This window comes from Halichoeres trimaculatus, unplaced genomic scaffold, assembly GCF_033239565.1.
Source record: "Halichoeres trimaculatus isolate MK-OKI-2021-1 unplaced genomic scaffold, fHalTri1.1 fHalTri1_scaffold_15, whole genome shotgun sequence".
Lineage (NCBI taxonomy): Eukaryota > Metazoa > Chordata > Actinopteri > Labriformes > Labridae > Halichoeres > Halichoeres trimaculatus.
In genome coordinates this window covers 6,587,005-6,611,477 of record NW_027437193.1, presented here as the reverse complement: position 1 = coordinate 6,611,477, position 24,473 = coordinate 6,587,005, and the positions used below count along the sequence as shown (strand labels likewise).

The following is a 24,473-nucleotide window of genomic DNA, read 5'->3' as shown; positions in this document are numbered from 1 at the left end:
ATGCTGACTCAAAAGGCGGGCTTTGTGCCTTCTCATGAACAGCTTATGTATGCTGTTTGCTTCTGACTGCGCTTAATATTCTTTAAACAGCTGAGCTATAGAAAAATATCTCTTCAGACCCAAGAACCAGGCTGTTTGATAATAAAGTCTACTTTTTTGGTTTGTTATGTGTGTGGTTTCAGGTCTTTCAGCCTGGAGAAGGATCTCAGAGAACTGCAGTTTTTAGCACTCCAAATGATGCTAAAATCAGTATATTACAAAAAGAACCAGAGTGTTACAAAAAAAAATAGAACAAATAATAATAATAGTAATGAAAACGAAAAGTACAAAACTAATGAATTATCTTAACTGGGCAAAAAGGTTTGTTCTTTGATATAATTTATATTGATTATAAACTTTTAACTTTTTATAGTGAGCCACAAATTCTGAACCATGCGTGTGGCTTTAACAGAAAGAAGGAGAAAAGAAAACACGAGCCTGCTCCAGTCGTCCACTTAAAAGAGCTTGTTCTAAGAACCGGATCGTCTGCGATCGACACATCACTAGGTTGCAGTGAGGTGGGGAAGAGAACTCATCACTTAGCCCGCTGCTAGCTGCCTGTAGCCAAAATCAGAAGACTATTTTACTTTCGATAGGTGCAACGATGACCCACTGACACCAAGAATGGACATAAGTTAACAATGACGGGGGAGAAAAAGAAGAAAAAGCGGCTGAACCGCAGCATTCTTCTTGCAAAGAAAATTATAATAAAAGATGGAGGAAGTGTGAGTTAAATATTTATTTATCTTCGTTAACTTAGCTTGTTATTGAGCTTAACTGGCTCCTGGTTATTGAGGTGTGTTTGTAGTTGATTGTGTTTGACTAAAGCGAAAATTGGTAACAGTTTTCTGCCTTACATGGTTGACTCCAACCGTTAGCTGGGTCCGCCTCGATACCTGGATGCCGAGCTAACTAGTGCTAGGCTAATGTTAGCGGCCTTCGTTTACACGTCAGCTCAGGTAACGTTAGCGGCTAATGTCATCCTTAGCTTTGTTTTTCTTTCTCCTATCCCACCAAAGAATATTCTTTATACCGTGTTTTCTGTTTCATTTGAACTAAACCGACTCTTTATATCAACGCAGCCTCACAGCAGCTCAAATGTTGTTGTTCATACTCGTGTTAGAGGCTCTAACCGAGGCTAGGTTAACGGTAGCTGCCTAGCATATGTGTTTAATTGGGAGTATTTTTACCCCGTTACGATAAACACAACATCCTTAGCTGGCTTAGAGCTACTTTCGTGTGACCTAGCTGATTGTTTAAGAGACAATGCACGGCAACTTGTCAGGCGATGGATGAAGTGCTTTTTCGATAATGTGGTGTGTAAAGGGGCGAAGACATTAAGCAGAGGATGGTAACGTTAGTTCAACATTAGCAAACAGCATTTAAGTCAACAAACTTTAAATGCCACTGCTGCAGCGAGCTGTGTGACAATGTTGGTAGCCAGAGGCATATTCAGCAATTTTGGGGCCCAAGGCGAACACTGGCATGTGGCCCCCAACATCCCTTGTTCTCCATGTTTTTCTGCCCTTATTTACTGTTTGCAAATCTGAGCCCTCCTTTGTTTTAAGAATTGTTCTGTCCCCAATCAGACCTGGTCTTTGCACTATTGTACAGCTGTCCTTGACTTGAATCTCTGTATTCCCTCAAATCCTGATGCTGGGGATACACTACATGTAACCCATGTACCGACCCTGCTCCATTGCAGGTTGACTGCATGCTCTTTCATCAGTCAGCTCAAACCTTAGACCTGTGGACTCCTGGTTAGGCTGCGCTCATTTTGTTGGTTTGTTGTTACAGGTTAGCTAAACACAAACTGGTTTTGATACAGGATGTTTTATTTTGTAAGTTAATGGTCATTTTACGTGCATGACTTCCTCTCCCACTCAATCTGCATCATACAAGATAACGTCTCACTGCTTTGACAGCTGGCAAAAATAGGAAACTTGTGTATCTGAACCAGAGGGCTCTGACCAGCCAGAACAACAGAGCGGAGCCGGTGTGAACAGTCACATTGACTCAAACAAAAACCTATTAGATCCATAACAGAGCGGAGCCAGACTGGAGTTGTACTCGACCTGTATGTCATCATGTTACCCGAGCAGCCTTGGGGGTTGTTATTGAACTGTTTTTGGTTTGGAATTTACTTAATGTTCACCTACGTAACATTACAATCAGTCAAACAGCTCAACGACAAAATTAAAAGATATGGGCGATATAAATGCAACACATATGTATGTGTAAAAAAATGTAGGACTAGGTGAATTAACGCAGTTTTATACATTTAATCTTATGGATAGAAAATGTTATTTTTCTAGAGGGCCAACATTGGTTCCGATTTCCACAAGTCTCAGGCGTAGCTCGATTAACACTCATAGATAATGCAATGTGTTATCAGACTGAGGCAGGACTTCCTAGGTCTTGGAACACCTGGGCGTTCAGCCCCTGCAAATTTCACAAGGATCTTGACGATGGTAAATAGGGTAGATGCGCTCCAACTAGGGGTGTAACAGTACACAAAAATCACGGTTCGGTACGTACCTTGGTTTTAGGCTCACGGTTTGGTACATTTTCGGTACAGTATGGAACAACGCAAAACCATTTGCTTGTGTAGCATGTTTATTAAACCAAAAACTTGCCATTATACAGCGAGGGGGGAGGCTCTTCAAGCTCCAGTTGGTCATTAGCAGCAGCCATGATGCACAATTCAGACACAAGCTCCTGTGGCTACGCAAGCTCTTTGATATTCATCTTCTGATTGGCTCACCCTGAGACGTCACGTCCACATGATATGCACATGATCGCAAAGCACGAATCACAGACCACTTTCCTCATGAATATTAAAACGCCTTCCCTGCTCAGCCAATCATAGACGAGTACTCAAGTGAATATTAAAATGCCATGTACAGCGGCTAACGTAAACTTACTGTACTCGTTTGAATACAGCACTGTACTGAACCAAACGGCCTCATGGAGCGGTTCGGCACGGATACATGTACCGTTACACCCCTAGCCCCAACACAACAGACAAACACCATGTAATTTTATTAACATGTATAGTATGAAGAAACATAGAGAGCTACAGCTGCATCCATCTTGGCCCTAGTTATTGAAATGCTGCTTCCTCCTCAGTTGAACCCAAACTAGTTTGATACGCATGCAGCTTTGTTTATTAAAAAGGACAGAACGTCACCTATCGAAACAGAGTGAGACGTTCTCTTTTTTGCATGTACAAGCAGACAAAACTAGATCTCTGGCTGTGACCTTACAATCGAGCTATGCTCTTAGCCTGACTGCTGCGTGCATGTAAACCATAGACGGTACAAAACATGGATGTAGTCACCTGTCCGTTTCTGAAACGGAAAATGAAGCACATTGGCTATCGCGGCCATATTGGTAGTGGCAAGGGCTTTGCATACAGCTATAGGGCGCCTGTCGGTCATGAGACCCTGAGCTGTCCCTCTGATTAGTTGAGCTCACGATTTTAATATCCTCTGATAAAAAAAAAGTGCTACTTTCTAGTTGTTGATGCACATCTCCATCCCTTTGTTGATTATCTGCGTCCCAGCAAACAGCAACAGGTAGCTCCTCCACTTAGCTAGTAGCATTAGCATTGCAACTGCAGCACTTGGGGGGTGCTAAGGGGCCACTTACTCAGAAATTACAGGCGTTATGAAGCAGTTTTAGTGCATGGATTCATAGAATGACATTATCATTGAATGAAGAGTAAAACAAAAAAAACTCAAGTGTTTTTTATGGGGCCCCTGGTAGTTTTGGGCACAAGCAACTGCCAACCTTTGCTAATTGTTACAGGCCTCTGTTGGCAGCTATACGATAGCTTTAAAGATTTTCCTGCCAGTTATTTTTGAAAGAACCTACTTATTTCTGCCTCATTGTTTTCTCAGCTCTTTGACTGAGATACCCTTGACAATTGTATTAAATTATTCAATAAATTTTCCTCTAACACTGAGGGAATTCTAGCATTTCTGTGTCCAAAGGTGTTTGAAGTTGTGATGGTCCTTAATTAGGTTGTTGGCAAATAGTGAGTAAGCCATGGCTGTTAAAAATACAGCGAGGCACCGGTGCAGATTATGTAATCTGTTTGGAAGTGATGCCAACCATGCTGGACGTCCAGAAGAAGACAGGATTGTTATGATAATGAAGGGAAGCAGAAATTGTTGTTTTGCTCAGTTTTGCTCCTGACATCCTCATTACTGACTTTCACCATGCAATACTTTCAACACTCGGCTTGTTGTTTCATTCTTATTGTCTTATATCATTGCAGCAGGGCCTAACCACTTAGTCATTATTATTTCATTTCTCTTCCCGGCTTGGATGCTGTCTTGTTATTAACACAGCATGAAATCAAAATGGAGAGGAAGTTCTTGTGTCCGTATAACGAGGCTGTTACAGAGTTCCTCTTTTTGACAGCGAGGCAGGTAGTGTGATCACAGCGAGACGAAGGGAGGGGGATTTCACAGATTGCTGTCACACACAAACTTCTGGCTGATTTTTCTGTGATATGATGCTGTGACTTTCTCCAGAAGTGACTAACCACAGACCAAGCTCGGCTCTTTGATCGGGTGGTCTAATCATCAAACTCCACAGAAGTCACACCTCACTGTGTTTCCTGTGTGTCTTTGCTATAGTCTTGTACAGATTGAACTGTGCTTCATTTAAGTGGATTTAGAATAGATTTCAAAGGTTTTTCATTTCTTTTAATTGTTACGCTCAAAGCTGAGGATTCTAGAGATACAGAAGTAAAAAAGCTGCTCCACTGATTCTTCTTGTTGTGTCTGCTTGCATTCAGCAGCGTCCATCAGTAATTATGGTAAGAGCAGTGTAACTACAACTACAGATGCTCTAAACAGCTTAACCCTGGTGTCTCACCTCCATACTTTTGTAATTAGATTAAGTACGACTGGATTCATGGAGCCACACTGGGTTTAAATTAGTCCTGGCGTGTACACGGCTCACTCACTTTTTGTTTGGGGATGTTGTGAGTCAACACAAAGCTCATGTTGCTGAACTGATGTTAGCAATGAGATTGTGTAATACTAGTAATTACCCAATTGGCTAACACCAGAACTCTGACATCATATTAACAAATTTCTGGCAACGTTTTGTGAAGAGCGTCTCTGCTGGCTTAAGATGATTCCTTTTTTCATTCTATCCTCAAATCTGGTAAATCAAAAGCATACAGATTTTACCACTAGTCATCCTGTAAAACCACCTTTAAAGGAGTTGCCGGGTAGACAGTTAGCCGGCATTTTCAGTGGAAACACAGACTTTGCACATACAACAGGACAACAGCACCGTTTTTACGATGGTCGTGAACCACCGTGTTGTGCTTGTGTTGCTCAATCCGCCAAATGTCTTTCAACAAAATGAGCATCTGTTGCTCCACTTCTGCACTTAGGTCTTAGATCTACCAAAAGCTGCTCTGGACAGACAGTTATAGCGCTACCTACAGGCCTGGCATGCTTACTACAGCATTTCCGTGTAAACGCAGATTTTTTTTCGCTGGGTTTCATTGTGTTTTAGCTTGTTCGAATGAAATGACGTGGAAACGGGCCTAAATCTACTGATCCTTAGTGTAGATTTACATTTTCATTTTGCGTCCATTCAAAACACAATTTAAATTGGCGAAAGGCAGGGCTGCACAATATGGCCTAAAAACAATATGTCAATATTTTTGAGCTAATAATATTTAGATTAGGAATGGGTACCTTTCACTTTTAAAACAATACGGAACCAATGCCTGGTACAATCAGTACCCAACGGTACCAATTTTTGGTACTTTTTTGTGTTTATGTGGTAAAAATATCAGTTAGTTTAGTAATAAAATCTCAGAATGTTTTAATTTAACATATTTTTTCTTCAGTTTATCATTTTCATTCAGTTAATCCTGTGTTCATGTCCAGTATGGAAAATCACCTACTCTTTACTCTTTCACTCCCTCACAGTCACAGAGATGGGTTTAGGTACCTAAACAAGGTACCGTTCGATTATATGTGAATCGGTACCCAGTACTATAGACAGGATTTGGTCTTTATTAGGGATGTCCCGATCCGATCACATCCGACTTGTCATTATAACAAGTACAACGAAACTGCAAACAAGAAATTGCAACCTTATTTTCATATACAAAGTAATCTTGTGGTGCACCACTGAGAAGCTTTATTTTGTTGATCCAATGCTGCACTAAATGGCGAAAAAAAGCTATATCCATGTTGGCTAGAGTGATACCTTCATTTAAATAAAATAAAAAAAAAAACTCAATAGACAACTTGTATGAGTTTATTTTCTTTTCTTTTTTCTTAGTGCATTACTGAAAGATGGGATCGGGAAATATCGGGATCAGCAGATATAAAATAAATCTGGATATTCTGATTTCTCCTCTTAATCTCTTTGTAAATTTTGGATTCAACCTTTTGATGCATAAAATGACACCAGTAAACCCCAAACCTGCGACTGATGAGATATGTAAGCAACTTTTTTCCCTCGTCAAACATAAAAACACGTATGGACAGGAGAGTTTTCTGGGTGGGCAGGGGAGTGTGCTGCTTCCTGTGAGAGAAGCACCAGCAGAAAGTGAAGAAAGTGAAACTCAAAAGAGAATGACCTACTCACATCTTTTAACATTTACGTGACAATTTGCACTCAATGGTCGTAATGTAGTCATTTTATACATCTGATGTACAACAACCCGTGAAATATTGAGTATATTCAGTATATCCCCCACCTCCAGCGCAAGGTGTAGGATGTTATGATGTGATTTGATAATTCTAATATTTTAAACATGTTGGGGTTTTGTTGTAACAGCTCAGTTAAAGTTTCTCACTGTCGGGTAGTTTGCAAACAGCCTGCAGGACCAGGCAGTGCAGAGTCTCTGTGTCATTAGGTGAAAGCTGCCTCGAAATAGATTCCAGTTTACGGTTCGATCTGTTAATGTTTTCCCACTAAGAGGCTCTTTGATGCATGTAAAAAAGCTTGTACCTCTTAAGCTAATCTCCTCTCTTTGTCTCTGTGTCTCCATCCAGCCTCAGGGAATCGGTGAGCCCAGTGTTTACCATGCTGTGGTCGTCATCTTCCTGGAGTTCTTCGCATGGGGTCTCCTCACCACCCCGATGCTCACGGTGAGCCCTGCTACACACACTGTTATGTAAACTGACATAGCCATTTGTGATAAATTCATACGCCTACACCGCTCTTCTCTGGAAACCGAGCCAGTGAGCGTCATTTTCCATTGACTGGAACCACACAAGAGCCTGTAGTGTCTATGACTGATTTAATTTCTGTTAAATGAGCAAGGCCTTGTGTGACACACTCTGTGTGTGTGTGTGTAAGTGTTGGCAGATGTTTCACAAAGCACTAATGGACTGAAGAATATAAAAGGAGCATCAAACAGTTGTTTTGTTTGAGCAGCAGATCTTTGTTAAACAAGCTGAAGAGGAGGTCGCTGGTTTGTGTTGTCAGGCCGCGGCTCAGATGCCTGCCAGGCGAACACAACACGTCCACTCTGGTGCGCAGCAGAAAGTGAGGGTTTAGGTATTTGCTACAGGCAACTCCAACATTACATGATGTGATTTTGTTGTAAGATTTTGGCACAGGAACATTTTTTCTGTACTGGAAATAAACAGATCTCTCAAACTTTTAAACTTTATTTCTGATCAGCAGGAATCATGACTCAGAATTTTCAGCCAAGCCCCAAATCCATCAAATTCCTCAGCTTCCTCAAACTACAAATATTTTCCAAGCAGCGTGAATATCTTTGAGCAGAAACTGGTCCCTGAAACAAATGACGACCAAACATCTGTGAGCCACATGAGGTGGACCAGACATGCTGAAGCAATGTGTGTTTCTCAGCAGAGTCTTGTTTGAAGAGGCTGTGTGTGTGTGTGTAACTGTTTAGCTTTAATTACTGGAGGTGTGCTGTCGTCAAGATCCCCGGGCAGAGGCAGGATTTGCATTTTGGACTAATCAGAGGGCGCCTGAAGATGAGAGGGACTGCTTCACTGCTCCCAATGAGCGCCGTGCTTCATTAGTATCCAGCAGCAACAGTCCTCACTGCGCATTCACGGCCTGTGTGTGTGTTGGGTAACAGACTCCCAGAGGACGAGAGGGGATTCTTCTCAGCAATACCATGAGCTTAACAGTACCACTAAACAACAACAACAAGCAGACCCTGTGGTTGTCTCAGTCCAGCCCCACATGCTCTAAAGGAAACAAAGGCTTCATGTTTCTGCTCCGTGTCAATGGCATTTGTACTCTGTGTGTGATGCACGCTGACGTGATGGACTTTGGACTGAACATCCTATCGATTTTTAACTGTGTGAACACTCCTTTCACCCATTTGGAGCAAAGGCAGAGCATTTTAGAAAACAGAATCTGGATTTATCTCAGAGTGCTTTCCTCTTGTTCATCCTATTTTCCTGAAAATATTGACAAAGGAAATGTGGTCAAGGAAACAAAAGTCTCCCATATTTCGTTTGTTATTTAGCTCTCAGAGTCCTTATGTGCAAACAAAATTATTTAAGACTGTACTGATTATTTCATTATTTCTCATGCAAATCATTTCCTAACTGTTAAAAAATTAGTTACCAAAATAAAACTAGCCATCTCTGAACTTTGGATGCTTGTAGAAAAGCTCTAAAGTTTGCCTCCATTGCTCAAGAGAGACAGCCTTTCCTGTAGTAGCGAGTAAAGTTCAAATCTGGACCCTTCCTTCCCTCATTTTATTCATTTATTTGTTTTATTTATTCATTTTTTAACCAGGTTAGTCCCGTTGGGATTTAAAGCCATTGGGAGAACTGGCCAAGACAGGCAGCAACAAAAACACATCCCTGCATGTGCGCACATGTTTTGTCCTTGTTTGTCGTCCCAAATCTACCCAAAGAGCATTTTCTGTCGAATGAACAACGTTACAAAGATTTAACTAAGGACCTTGTTTTGCACCGTGAACCTGCATTCCTCTTCCAGTGACGACAGCAGCACAGCCTGCGCTGTTGAGGTCCAACATTTTTTTCATTCATTCAGTGCAAATGTAAATCAGTCAATCAGGCACAGTTTTCAAACCACACAAGAGCTCAGGTTTTTTTTCCTGTCTCAGAGTCTTGAATCCACCTCTGACTTAATTGTGACCCAAAAAACAAAAACTGAAACTGAAGATAGACCTGAATGTTAGAAGACCCGGGTTATCTGATGGTCCCTCTAAACTTCTGTCTAGGAAAAGACTCTTTAATAACTGATGTTTTTATTGGGGATGTTTGATACCCCTTTTTTCAGGCCGATACCAGTACTTTTTTAACAGTGACAGATCATTTTGAACAAGGACAGCACAGTCACTCTTTCATTAAGTCCAAATTAAAACACAAACAACTTCCTCTGTGTTTAGGATTCATTTTTGATAAAAGTGCAAAATAAAACAGTTTAATTATTAACTCTCCCTGGTTCATTCATGTTGTCTGAACTACACATGCACATTTGCTATGGTGTCAAACTGCTCGGGTTGGGAATCGAAAACCGGTTCCTGTTTAGAATCGATGAGAAATGTTTCAGTCCATGATATTGTTAGTTTTTGAGCTTGAAGATTCTCTTATTGATTCTTTACACTATGCCAGAGCTGCAGGACCTTATGTGACTGGTCTGCCGCAGCTTTCTTAGCTTAGCAATTAGATAACATTTCCCAAGAAAACCCTGTTAAAGGTTTTCTAGCTTGAAATTTTACTGACGAACTGAACGCTCAAAGAAATCTACATTACTCTCGCACAGGAGATTCCTATTCAATACATTCAAAATAAACAAAGTAGCGCTAGCTTGATGCTAATGTATACGAGAAATTGCATTGATACGCTAGCGGTTGGCATACATCGGTTTAACTTTGGCTTCAGAATAGAATTTCAAGTTTCATCACAGAGACTCATCACAGTTACTCTTTTTAAACAATACTGAGAACTCCAAATGTCAAAACATTTTTAAGCAAATGAAAGAAAAGTTAGGCTCATGGTTGGCTTCATAACTACGGCAAGGTTCCAAACAACTTAGAATAATGCTATAATCACTTTGAGACACTAGATGGCCTACTTGAGTCAATAACATATTACAAAACCGTACATCAACGTCACATCACATGCAATTTTTACTTATTTTGCCGGGAGATATCCAGATTCAGTGACCATTTACATATTTATTCACTTGAAAAAGAAGGGATTGATAAGGGAATCGCTAATGAATTGAAATGTTAAGCAGAATCGATAAGGGCATTGATATCGATAAAAGCTTGTCAATGCCCATCTCTACAAACTGCAGCACTGTTGCGCCAACTACTGCCGAGGAGGACTTACTCGACATAAGATAATTTTTGCTTTGAGTATCGACTGCACGTACCGATACCTTGAAATAAGGTTGGTATCGGCCTGATACTGATACCAGCACTTGCCCATCCCTAATTTTTTTTTAAGGAGTTGATTTTATTGAGAATAAAAGCAGCACTGAACAAAAAGGGGCAGCTTGTTTAAAGACCTTTTTTTTAGATATGACTCTTATATTTTCTGTGTCTTAAAATTAAGGCCACATTTTGATTTAAAGCCTGTTTTCTAGTTTGTAAAACAATTCCCAAGGAATCTGGATTGAGCTTAGAATGTGAATGATAATTCTTTTATTTCAGTGGAATTGCAAAAATATATATTTTTTGTAAACAAAGTTTTTTTTTAAGGTGTGTTTTAACTAAAAAATGAAAAAATGCACTTTTTGTAAAGAAAAGATATGTTTTAAAATTCCAGGAGTTAATGTTTTATTTTAAAAAGGGTTAATCTCTAAATTGATGGAAGTGAAGCTTGTGTTGTTACGGTGTCAGCCCCAGAAGTTTTTGTTTGGAGGCCAACATAGCGTTGACAGTGGTGCACCGCTGGAGGAAGGCCACAGTTGGCCTCACTCAATCAGTAAACGGTTGTCTTGGAGTTTGCCCAGAGTTAATGAAGGGGAAAAAAGCAGAATCAAGTAAAAGGAAGTGTCCTCTACTGTCAGAAAAATCTCTAATGCATCAATTTTAATCCAACTTTTCTGCTGCTGTTAGGGGTCTCATTTTCAGTCAATCATGGACACACGTGGTAGATAATTTTAAGCAACAGTGTTAGCTGGCAACACACGTTTTTCAAACTTTTGTGGGTTTGTGTTTGAGGATTCTTTTCCCAGAGTTTCATTCTGTGTAATCTGTGTTTACATTCCAGGTGTTACACCAAACATTCCCCCAACACACATTCCTGATGAATGGGCTGATCCATGGAGTCAAGGTAAGACAGTTCGCAGACACTAAACAGCAAAGCTCTCTGTGTTTTCTCCAAAGAGGCAGTGTTCTGTTAAACTCTTCCCTCTCCTGTTGTCATTGAGCCTCACAGCACTAAAGCTGCTGATAAACTAATGTTCATCCTCAGCCCTGCGTGTTTGTCCTGCTCTTATTTATCTGTGACACTCTGCTGAGCTTGTGTGCTCTCAGTCAGCACCACCCTGCTCCACACTTATTCAGTGACATGTTAACAACCACAAGCTCTCCAGTAAATATAACTGGTTGTCCTGCGGGCTGCAAAACAGCTCATTGAATCAGCTTAATGTCGGAGTGTCTCGAGCGCAGGGTTACATCAGTTTAAATCAGAAAGTGTGTCCGAAGGTTGTTGGAGAGTAGATGTTTGCTGTCTGAAATGTTAAATTACCAACAGAGAGTTATGTTTTGTGTTTTTCTGTTTCTAACTCTTCAATCTGCCTGTGCTCGTCCCTGTGAATCTATGAGTGGAAGCTCAGTCAAGTTTTCCATTTACTCTCTCTTGTGGTTCATCATCACTCTGCTTGTCCCACACCCTCATCCATCCCTGTCTCCATCCTCTCCAGGGCCTTCTATCGTTTCTAAGTGCTCCTCTGATCGGAGCGCTGTCAGACGTATGGGGACGCAAGTCCTTCCTGCTGCTAACGGTCTTCTTCACGTGTGCGCCCATCCCACTGATGAAGATCAGCCCATGGTAAGTGGAAGTAAATGATAGTTTTACGTCCAAGATGAAGTGCTGTCCAACAAGATGTCTGATAAGCAGGATCTCAACATTTAAAAAGGTAAAGCTTGACAAGTTACACTCTTTTTCTTCCTTTCAGGTGGTACTTTGCAGTCATCTCCATGTCAGGTGTTTTTGCCGTCACCTTCTCTGTGATTTTTGCGTACGTGGCGGATATCACACAGGAACATGAGAGGAGCACAGCATATGGTTTGGTAAGCAGACGATTGACCAAAACTCAGTCCCATCAGTCTAACAAACGACTTGATCTGACAACTTTGTGCTGGAGCATACCGGTCATTACTTCTCTTCTACTTTCCTCCAGGTATCAGCTACCTTTGCAGCCAGCCTGGTCACCAGCCCGGCCATCGGAGCGTACCTGTCTGTGGCTTACGGCGACACTTTGGTTGTGATCCTGGCCACGGCCATCGCCCTGCTCGACATCTGCTTCATCCTGGTGGCCGTACCGGAGTCACTGCCAGAGAAGATGAGGCCGGCGTCTTGGGGAGCCCCCATCTCATGGGAGCAGGCTGACCCCTTCGCTGTGAGTAACAACACAACACTCTTCAAACACCATTTTCAGTCAAATAGGTCTGTTTAAAACAGGTTGTTTGCTGTATTATTCTTGTGTTGAATCAAGTAGATAGAATAGAATAGAAAAGAATAGATGGTGTCTGGTGTTAGCTCCGTTAGCCATGTCTCTGAATAGCATAATGCTACCCTGCCTTCTGGTATTCCCTCTTGTGCTAGGTTAGCGCAGCTAGCTTGTTCATCTTATTGGAGATAGATCTTACATTCTAGATAACGATGGGTGGAAGGACAGGTCGATGTCGTCACTTCTTAGCTCACACCTGAGAACCAGCATGTCGTCCTCACCTCCTTCTCCTCACCTTGTGGGAAACATCAGGCCTTGCACCACTTAGCATTGACATGCTACAAGCTGCTAACAGCTGATTTCACATGTAAACAATGCAGCCATGGCTACATGTAGGATCTCCAGACAAACACAGGAGTAAAAATAATAAAAATATCACTGAAGACAAAACCAGTGTGGTGTCCATGATGATGAAAAAGAGACAAAAAACTCGCAAGAAACAGACAAGGAACAGAGAGCTGCCACAACAGGGTGGCGCCTAGCAACTGAAAAAAAAGGTTGTGTCTAATTTTGCAAGATCTTATTTTTCCAAATGTGTTGCATTAAGTCAAATATTTTCTTTTTTCTCCTCCTCAGTCTCTGCGTAAGGTGGGCCAGGACTCCACGGTGCTCCTCATCTGCATCACAGTGTTTCTCTCCTACCTCCCAGAGGCCGGACAGTACTCCAGTTTCTTCCTCTATCTCAGACAGGTAACACTCTTCTTTCTATCACTTCAGATATCCACACAGGACCATAAACACAGACAAAGTTGTATCCTACGTTATCATTCACATCAGTAAGGGCAGGCTGACTTTTCTACCGGAGACTCGGGGATTAATCTCAGTGCCCAGAAACTTGTGTAAATTTGCAAAACAAACATTTCTGTCCACATGGCTGGAGACGGGATCACCAGGTTTGCAGAGAAACCTCCTAAAGTGAGTCTCAGCAAAATGCTAATGCATGAAAGTGTGTTTTATCGCACAAGTCTGAAGAAATGAAGAATTAATTATTACCAGGCTGCTTTGGCTCAGGAGACAAAGAGGGTCGTCTACTTATTGGAAAATCTGACATTCAATTACTGGCTCCTCAAGTTCACAACTACAAATATTCTCTGGAAAAACGCTCAGCTCCAAGTTGTGTGAACGTGTGTGTGTGTGTGTGTAAAGGCATTTAATTAAAACGCTGTGAGCAAAAGGCTAACAGGGCGTTTCAGTTTATGTTCAGCTGGCAGCTTCCACATCATCTGACAAGGTGTGATCTCCTTATTCAAGCTCCTCAAAGTGGGAACTGTGTAGTTTGTGTAAATAGTGTCAGAACCAGTCTGACGAGTCTGTCACACAAACACACTCCGTCTCATAGTCCTCTGTGACCATCCTGGGAAAGTGTTTCTGGAGCTAGCTTTACTCCACACGCCTCCTGTTCCCACTCTGCTGACGTTGCTTTATCCTACATCTCCCCACATTCATTGTCATAAATTTAACACACCTTGCACCAGCTGCCCTGCTCCTCCTCCTGCTGCTGCTGCTGCGACTGCTGCACATTTGACCCAAATAAACCACAAGGGGAGGAAAAGAAAAGCTCTGTTATTCTAAGAACCAGCAGTAAACAGCACCTTCCACAAAAGCTCAGAATGAAACCCACTTTTTCTATTGTGTTCAGTGAAAAAGGTGAAGTCTTTGTGTTTGAGGAGCATGTTTGTCTCCAGCTCTGCTTGCCTCTTCATGTCCTGATCTGTGTTATCTGAATGCTCCCTCACCCTCAGGTCATTGGCTTCACTTCAGAGACGGTGGCTGCCTTCATCGCTGTGGTGGGGATCCTCTCAATACTAGCGCAGGTACTAAAACAAGCATGGAGGTATTAAATGATGGATGCATCGATGTTGAATAACACTGAACATGGAGGTAGATGTGCTGTTGATCTCAGATTTAATGGGAAAAATATAAATACAGAGGTGCCTTGACTTGCGAGTTTGTTGCCATGGCAGAACTCATTACTCAAATTACCCATATGTCGGACCAATTTTCCCCATTGAAATGAATTGAAATGCCATTGATCCATTTCTTTACCTCCGCCAAGGAGGTTGTGTTTTTGGGAGAGTTTGTCTGTGAACAACATAACTCAAAAAGTAACGAACGGATCTTGATGAAATCTTCAGGAAATGTTCAAAAAGGGATAAGGAAGAAGTGATTAAATTATGGAGATGATCCTGATCACCGTCTAAATCCAGGATTTTTTAAAACAATTCTTTATCATTGTGAGATATCGAGTGTATAACTCCACCATATATGGTCGGATTGCTTTGCAAAACAATACAAGACAAGATCACCATAATTTCTGACAGATGTTAAAGTACGATCCAGATCCTGTCAATATTCTGGATACTAAGATCTGGAATATGAAATATGTACTGGGTCATCACAATTTTCAACACTGTCAGGTAACAAATTATCATACAAACCTGCAACTAACACCAAATTGTAGCAGACAGTCTGCTGAAAGGGAGTATAACATTAAAGTAGGACTAAAATATTGGTGACAATCACAATGCTTGGAGGAGGTCTGTGCTCTCTGAGTGCTTTTCAAGTTTTTAAATGTTTTTAAATAAGAAAAACTTACTGATAAATAACAAATGTTTTATAAAAACACAAAAACAAAAGAATTCACTAGTTTTATTAAGTATGAACGTATGTTCAACAACTTGAAAATACCGACTGTTTTTTGCATTTTCACCACCGTTTCCTCAGCTTTTTCTGGATGTTTCTTTAAATTAAGTCTGAAAGTTTTGCAAAATAACTGCAGCCACAGATGTTAACCACATGAAATGGATGAGCGAGACACGGGATGCTGGGCGGATGTTGCAGCGTTTATCGTGGCCTTTGCTGCGCCAGCAGTGGTATATCTGAAGCTGGTGTGTAATCCGAACTTAAGCTGCTGATATCTCGGAAAAACTTTTTAGTTGGAACACTAATAAGTCAAGGTACCACTGTACTACAGAGATACTCAACTATTCCAAACAGCCAGAGCTGTAAACTTGAAGTAGTTGAATGTCTCGGGTCCACAAAATGCTTTAACCATCTTTGATACTTTCACACCCATTATTTTGTTAAGTTTTGATGAACATTTCAACATAGATAAAAAAGACAAATTGTTTAACTTTTATTGATATAGCACCTTGGGGTACAAAGAAAAGGCATCTCGAAGTGCTTTACAGTGATTGAAAAGAGAAACTAATTCATACCTGTTAAAAGAGTACCAAAAAAGTTTCAATTTGAAAACAAGTTGAAGTCTTATTTTAGCAACCAGATTACAGTTAAGATCAATAAAAAAGTTAGAGATGAATAAAACCAATATACTAAAGTTAATTAAAAAAAAAAAAAAATAGAAATAAGAGCTGATAAAACATTAAAACAAGGAAGACTTAATTGATGAAACTAATAAAGAATGCATCAGAGAAAACTGCCAAGTTTTGTAATTCTTTTAAAAAATATTGCTGCACTTTTTTATGTCGTCTTGTTTGATCTTTGCTTTCTTCAATCAGACGGTGGTGCTGGGGATCTTGATGCGCTCAATAGGGAACAAAAACACGATCCTGCTCGGCCTCGGCTTCCAAATCCTCCAGCTGGCGTGGTACGGCTTCGGCTCTCAGCCCTGGTGAGTAACATCTTCATCCTGCTTCTTACACCAACAAACACCTGAGACAGAAATGTCTTTTTTATTATAATTCCACTCATTAATTCCTAAAAACTTTGACCTCCTGTGCGTCTGTTTGCATCACCTGTTACACAATATTCACTCCAGCTCAGGTCGGATGAAGTGAGATCAAGCTTCTCTAAAGATAGCAGCTATGAAGTGACTTTTAATCTCTGTGTAAATATAATTAAGGCGAGGAAGAAAGTTTGTCTGACGTGACTAAGCATTTCCTGCAGCAGCATGACAAACCGCTGTTGTGGTCATGTGCTCATGAATCAGTTAATTGCAGCTCTTTCAGCCTCTGTAAAATGACAAATATTTAACTTGTGCCTGACAAGAAAGAGAATCTGTATTTAAACTTTTAATGTCACAATATTTACAAAATGCTTCTAAAATTGATGCAATGTGTTTTCTTTCACCATATTTGGTTTTATATATCGCTTTAAGCATCCAATATTTGCACAATAATCAGAGTTATTTAAAGTCTAAATGATCCCTAAGCCTGTATGTTTCAGGCTAGGTCTCTATATGATAAATAATCAGAAAATAATCATGAAGATTTTACTTATTTGAAGCACTAGTGATCCATTTCTGTGTCCTCTGTTGTTGTAACGCTCTGACAGACCACCAGATGGCAGCATAACCTAAATCAATCCCACTGCCGCAGGCCGTTTGGTGGCTCTGCCATGTGATAACTGTGAATCCATTACAGCCATCGATATCATTTTGTAACCCAAAGATTTAGTGTGGCTGCTCTAATTGCCTCAATTGATTTTTTCTGTTTAAAAAAAAAAACATTCATCAATGAATTGCTGCTTTGGAAATGTCAAAATAAGACCCAGAAGAATTTAAAGAAAACACTTTTGAGCTCTAAATCTTGTGCTGTGACTCAGTATTTTGTATTTCTGAGTTTAAAGCAGACAAACACAGAACACAGGTTCATGTCTCTTAAAGAGACAGCACCACAGCACCACCTGCTTCTCCTGCTGTTGTGGCCGGAGGCAGAGCGACCATAATATCTATTGATTTTGAAAGAAAAACATTCACCACATGTCTCCTTGTTGCTCCTCTCTGTGGTGGTCAATACCCATGTAATTGAGTTAGTGAAAGGTGAAGTTGGCTGCTTTATTCATCAACAGAGAAGTCCTTTGGCTTTGCTCTTTAGAAAACAAACCGTTTCATGCATTCAGCTCCTCCCAGGAGAGCTCCTTAAAGCAGAAACTAATGGATGGAAACGTTCGGCGAGACGTTAATGTCATTGTTTTGCAAATAAATTTAAAAGTATTGCCTGTTTATTAAATGATCTTGATGTTCAAAGCATTAAAATTCTCCCCATATGCTCTAAAACTAACTCTTAACACATGCATGAAAGGATAACCGATGGGTGTTGTTGTTTGTAGGATGATGTGGGCTGCTGGAGCAGTTGCAGCCATGTCCAGCATCACTTTCCCCGCCATCAGCGCCATCGTGTCCCGCAATGCAGACCCCGACCAACAAGGTAAGCTGCTCTGAGCTGTTATCTTTAACACTTAAACCCTGACACTTAAAAGAAACAGTGTATGTTTTTCTGGCTTTCAAAAGACTCCACTTGATGAACCAGAGCGACGCAGCATCAACCTGACGTGTTCTGTTTTACCTGTGTGCCCTCAGGTGTCGTCCAGGGGATGATCACAGGAATCCGGGGCCTCTGTAACGGCTTGGGTCCTGCTCTTTACGGTTTTGTGTTTTACCTGTTCCATGTGGAGCTGACAGACACTGACGGCTCCGGAAAAGGTGCCAAATCCAACATGGCCAACCCCACTGATGAGGTGAGACAGAATCTTTACACCAAATCACCTGTGCTGCAAAAACATTAAACTTTTAACCAAATTATATCTTTGATTTCTTTTCTTTTTTGTTTTCTTTAGAGTGCCATCATCCCAGGTCCTCCCTTCCTGTTTGGAGCATGCTCAGTGTTGCTGTCTTTGCTGGTGGCCCTGTTCATCCCTGAGCACACGGGGCCCGGCATGCGGCCCGGCGCCTACAAGAAGCACAGCAACGGGGCACAGAGCCACTCCCACAGCCCTCAAGGCAGCGGGGCTGAGGGCAAAGAGCCGCTGCTGGAGGACAGCAGCGTATAACCCCAGCTTAGGGGGGCAGACACCTTTGCTCCAACTCCAAACCTCCTGCACATGTGGACAGATAAACACAATTTGGACACGCTCTCGCCTCGAGCACTCACCTGACTCGAGTGCCGTGAAGAGGTGTTTGTGTCCACTGCACAAACGTGGCCACTCCTAACTTAAGCAGCCCTTTTCTTTCTGTTTTAAAGCAGGGTGTTGTGAGGACTCTCTGAAGACCCTGTATGAAGAGAGTGTGTTGTGTTTCTTGAGGCTGCAGTGGAAAGGTGTGTGTGGCTTGGCTGAGCTGGACTCCTTGGTTTCCATAAAGCAGTAACAGAGTGGAGTACGCTGCAGGATGCCCCCCACCTGGTGTTAAACAGAACAAACGCGATTTGGTTTCGAGTGAGCGGGGTTTATCTCAAACATTACTAAATCCCTGTGTGATTCTTCATATTCCTCTGTAGCCAGTGAAGTGGCAACTTTGCCTGTGCGTCTGTGAGAGTGTAACATTCAGTTGCGCACTTCTTTGGTGGTTTTTCGAAGCTAACAACTGTCCAGATGCTTGTCGCTGCTACTACAGCTCTGTTAAGCATTGAAGAAGGGAACACAACACAGATCACAGACCTGTGAGGGGCGACTCGGACCACGAGGCGCTGCCTGACTGAGGTTAGGAGGGGTCGACCAGGTTTAAAATTTCATGAGACCACATTTGTTCGAACGTCACACTTCTAACAGAGAGAGGTGTGCAGAGAGACCACTTTATGAGCAGAAACTCTTTTCAATGTTTACTTGCCATTCTCTAGATGAGTAGTACAGTTTGGGTTGTATATTTTTTCTGTTCAGACTGAAGGCTAGTTGTGCTTCAAGTTCTTATTCAAGAAACAAATGTTGCCTCCAAGTGACTTAATATATATAAATGTATATATATTAATTACGTAACCTGTATGAAGACCGAGGTCTGAGAAGGCTCTGTAATCTTACGCTATTGCTCCCATCGGAGCTGTTACACACTTTTTATCCCCCTTTGTTTTCATGCCCTTCCTGTTGCTTCATTTCCTTACACTTATCACCATCAGGGTTAAGGCTCACAGAACCATGATTTTATTTTCAGCACTGTTATTTTGAGCTAGAGCAAAGCTATCAGCAGGTCAGTGTGTGCGCTGACTGTCAGGGCTGAGTCTTTGAATTAATATCACCAGGTTATCGCTCACGCTGCTGCAGGAGATAATGTGATAAAAACAGTCAGGACTGAACACGAGCTAAAAATGCTTTCACAGAATCCTCGGCATTTATAAGCTTACTTTAATACTGTAGTTAAATCATTCACAGTGTCATATGAGTCGTCTTTAGAGTCTCCAGAAATGAGCTGTTGAAGCGGCAGCCTGCGCCAGCGAAAGGAAAAGAAAGCTCAGAATTGTCAATGGGAAACGGTCTATCGCCCCCTTCAGGTGGGGAAGGTGAAAACTGCTTCAGTAAAAGTGGATGTTGCAGGTTTTCATAACGTTTTCCAACAAGTTTAACTGTAAATGAGGTCAGGAAGTTCAAGGAGAGGAAACAAAGTGATGTCAAACAAACAGAAAAATTAAGCCAAATATATTTAAAAGACCAAATTAAAATCAACAAGAGGGATCTGACTTCAACTGTAGATTCCCTCCTTTAATTCGTGAATCTCACATCAAACAAGGAGCGGATTTCTTGATCGTAATAATCCATCTTCAAAGACAAATCAAGTAAAGTAAGGCCTTAATACGAACATTATCAAGAACCTGAAACTTCTGCTCTTTTCATTTTTTTTCTTGCCCGTTGGCGCATATACCATCATGTTTACATGCAGGTTTAAACTGTTGCATTTCTTGCCTGAAGTTGGCGCAGGCTGGACGTAAACAGCAGGTCTCAAACTGCTGCAGCTTCACAACTTGATATGCACCCAATGGATTCGGTGCTTTGCATCAGTGACAGTGTGTTCCCTTTTGTTCTGTCAGAAACTAGTAAATTTCCCTCGTTGTGGTTTTTAACAGTTGAGTTACGAATGCCTCAAGTGCATTTAACTAGCCAAAACACAAGCTGATAGGGAAGAGTAGCTTAAAGTGGGTTTTACGTCGTTTAACACCTATCTGAAGAATTATGTGCGTCAAACATTTTGTGCCAAATTTGTTTTGGTTTGTTTTTTTTCATACCGTGCGTGGATGTGTGCTTGTGCACTTGAGTGATCTGGATTTTGATGTTTTTTTTATTATGTTCTCTCTTGTCTTAATTTCTCTGGCTAAAGATTTAAGTTTTAATGCAATTATTTTAACATTTTTTTCTGTTTGTTTTAAACCTCATCCGGTCACTTTTCAGATCCAATTCAACATCGTGGCTCAGTGGTTTGTTTTCATCCCGGTTCTCATTTTATAACAACCTTTTTCAGTGGTTAGTTACATCTGATAAGCTAATTTCCTCCAAGATTTATCAATAGAACATTACTAAAGTCACTGAATGTTCCAAGCCAAGCTGTAAATGTTGACCAGACTACGCCCTCAGCGTTTTGACTAAACCTCTCGTGTTTTTTATTATTTCTGAGGGGGGATTTACTTGACAGGAGGCCATCTGTGTTGATTTATTCTCTGAGTATCATTTATTTTTTTATCATTTAATGGACCAACATATTGGTAAACCCAAAAATTAAAATTGGTAAGATTCTGCACCAGCCCCACATGTACTTGTACAGCTTCCAAGACTGTAAATGTACAAAAAAAATCACCTGTACGTACAGTAAATGTATATATTTATTGCTCAAGGAGACGGCCACTTCTTGGTCTATTCGGTTGTATGGTGCAGTTATTATTATATATTTCTCAAGACTTACCTGCTAGCCACTCCTGTTTTTAGTACAATGTGGTTTGTGGCCTGAACCCCTTCTCTGTGTGCCTAAAATTAGCCAAGAAATGAGTATGGCAACATAAGTAAACGGTGGTTATTATGTAAATATGGGAAACTAATGACAAACTATTTATTAAAGGTTTATTGTACAATGAATTGTTTGCGTTTGACTCTGTTGGTTGTGGGTGTTCATCTTAAGGAAAAGGTTTTGAATGTCCCTGTTTGATCTCATTACCTCAACACTATTAGTTCAATACTCTCTGTTGTGTGTTTTGGTAATTCAGAGTTTTATTGGCCTCTAATGCTCTCCTCCTCCTGCACACTGTATAAACTGATTTGTCATTAATGCACAGAGCTAATCTCATTTACTTTCTGAGCCTTTCTTTATTAAAGTCACATGGAGGCTGTAGTAAAGTCTGGCAGACCTTCTTAAAGAAGCCTTGCTGTCCTCAGAGTGGTTGTACTACAAGTGTGAAGGCACTTCAAAATCATTTAAAAGAGGATCGTCGATGCAGGGTAACATAAACGAGGTTAAACTGAGTCAATTCTCTTCTGTCAGCGTTGACTTTGGGGCTCTGTGATCTACTGCGTCTAAGATGCAAAGCTTTGCAAAAACAACACAGCTTTGATAAATCCTAGCACATTACCTCTCTGTCATCATGATTAATGTGGGCTACCTGTCACTTTCACTCCATGCTCTTGTGAGATTAGTGGAAGAAAAGAAGACTTGTCAGCCACCGTCTCTGTAATGGAGTGTTTCCTTCACTCACTTTTTAGGATCCCCTCTGCATGCCTGAGCAGACTGCTGTTCTCGCCGAGGAGGATATGATGATGTAGGCAAAGTGTCCAAGTGGAGCAGCAGCTGTTATGTGGTTTTAACCTGGGATAGAAGAGATAATAATAAGACTCTTAACTGTAATCCATGCCAATTGTTTCCTGATGAGCCTTCCAGCAGCTCTGGGCACCGAGGTGGATTTAGTTACCATGAACTCATCAGCACAATTGAACTACTCTACTCATCTACTACTGTGCGCACAGTGGTATGTGCACTTCAGAAATCTAGTCCACAGTGAAAGAAAGAAGAACCACAAAGGATTGTGCTTTCCTAACTACCTCTCAGCAGTTTGAAGCTCGCTGATGTCATAATGGCTCATTTACTATTTGGTTTACTGAATTCCTGAGCTCAGCTCCAAGGGAAACAAACCTTAGAGTATCAGTCCCACAACATGGAAATGTAAAATATTACAGCAGCAAAGTGTACTATCCCGAGATTACTGAAATAAATTAACATAAGTGTAACCTTTAAAAAACATCTACATAAAAGAGATATGTAGAGAACCAATGTACAAGTACAAAATGTGCACAGACTAATAACAGAGAAAAAGTGAATGCACAGTTGTAGGAAATTGGCATAAAAATCAGGGTCATTAACATATTTCCACAGCCCACTGTTCCCATATTTCTTGGACATTTTTTTCTTTAAGTCTTGTGTTACATTTCCCTTCAATTTAAGCCATTTTCTTCCAGAATATTATCTGGAAGCACTTCATGAAATGACTGAATGAACAACTGTCACAATCACAATCATTACAAGAAAAATAAAAATAAATATAAATAAATGAAAGGCTGAAAAAAACAAGTTCAGGCTGAAGCAGATTTTTTCATTTCCTTAATTGTGGGAACATAGTTTGAAAAGAATCTTAGAAATTTGGGAATATAAGGCATCCTTCCCCCCAAAAAATGGTGAAAAGTTTAACATAAAGCAGTTAAAATATTGTTTTTGCAGGAGTTCAATCAAAACAGAGTTTGAAAACTTACATTAATTAATACTGGTTTTCAACAGGTGAAATAAAATGTAAAGAAATGTGCATTAAGTCAATCTTTCTTGGCTTCTGGGACCATGAATTATTTTAAAAACGCATTATTTAGACTTAAAAAGTTATCTACACTGGCAGTGCTGTGATGTGTGGGCGTCAGAAATAGATTAAATAAATCCAAAAATCTCAAAATGCAAATCTTTTAGCAGCTCTACTAGGATTTAACCTTGTTTGGCTCTTAGCAACTTTAGCAGAATAAGCTCCTAGCCTAGCTCCTGTGAATCTTATAGCAGCTCTACTGGGTTTTAGCTTGTTTAGCTCAACTTAGCAGAATAAGCTCCTAGCTTCGTTTTTCCGAAGTTCGGGGGCAAAAAAGGAGAGCTACGTCACGCTAATTACTATTAAAACTTGTTTAAGCAAATATGTACATAATTTGAAAGGAAAAATTAGTTAATACGTTTATTTTTTGTATTTTTCATGGTTGCTAGCATGTTAGCCCCGTTAGCCAAAGTGAATTAGCGCTAGCTTGTTGTTGAACAACTCTGCCCCCTAAAGGCCTTAAAGTTGATAATAGATGGTAACGTTTCAAGCTTCAGTGATTCCAACCGTCTTGGACACACAACAAACGTGACATTAGATGTAACGTATATTTTGTTGTTTAAAAAATAAGCATTTAAGCTCACTTCCTGTTTTATAGAAATTAAATTGGTGGAGATTAACCTGAGCCATAGGCTTAGCCATAACTACTGGTTGTGAAACGGGGCTTGAGTGGGTAAATAGTAATTCAAAGTGGATTTTAAAAAAAGATTTACTGCATTTTTTGAAAAATATATATATATTAGTGTATTTTATCTGTTTATTTAGGGAGGTTTCTTGCATTTTATTTGCCAGTATAGCTGAAAAGGGTGGCAAATTACCTGCAAAAAACATGAACACAACATGGAATACAACCTGCTGTTGTGTGATGGTTGTTCCCTCTTGTATTTAATAAATAACATGAATTAAATGTGATCATTTTCATGATTCAAAGGTAATCTTTTGCTGCCATGTGAATTAAATTTTGATGGACTCTACAATAGGTTTTCTTTAGCACTAATAATCCATGACTCTAAGTACTGTTGTATATAATAAGTAGAAATCCAGTCTTACTGTTTGTATCACATTTTTATTTCAGTTTCATTCACAACCCAAGGCTTGCACAAACATGTTAAACAAAAAAGAGCATTTTTTCTAGGAGAAATGGAAGGAGGGGGGAATGCTGTGACTTGCGGCCTCCAGCGCTTGTAGCTA

General features: G+C 40.6%; 1 protein-coding gene across 1 annotated transcript; it reads left to right on the top strand.

The window, feature by feature from the left end:
* Positions 1-506: 506 nt before the first annotated feature.
* mfsd14a2 (major facilitator superfamily domain containing 14A2) lies at positions 507-21,522 on the top strand. Its single transcript, XM_074689604.1, has 12 exons — positions 507-764; positions 7,080-7,175; positions 11,268-11,330; positions 11,923-12,050; positions 12,178-12,292; positions 12,403-12,621; positions 13,309-13,422; positions 14,475-14,546; positions 16,251-16,363; positions 17,803-17,900; positions 18,053-18,210; positions 18,310-21,522. Exons 1-12 carry the CDS (start codon positions 681-683, stop codon positions 18,520-18,522), a joined length of 1,473 nt encoding a protein of 490 aa, XP_074545705.1. The 5' UTR covers positions 507-680; the 3' UTR covers positions 18,523-21,522.
* The last annotated feature ends 2,951 nt before the right edge of the window (positions 21,523-24,473 follow it).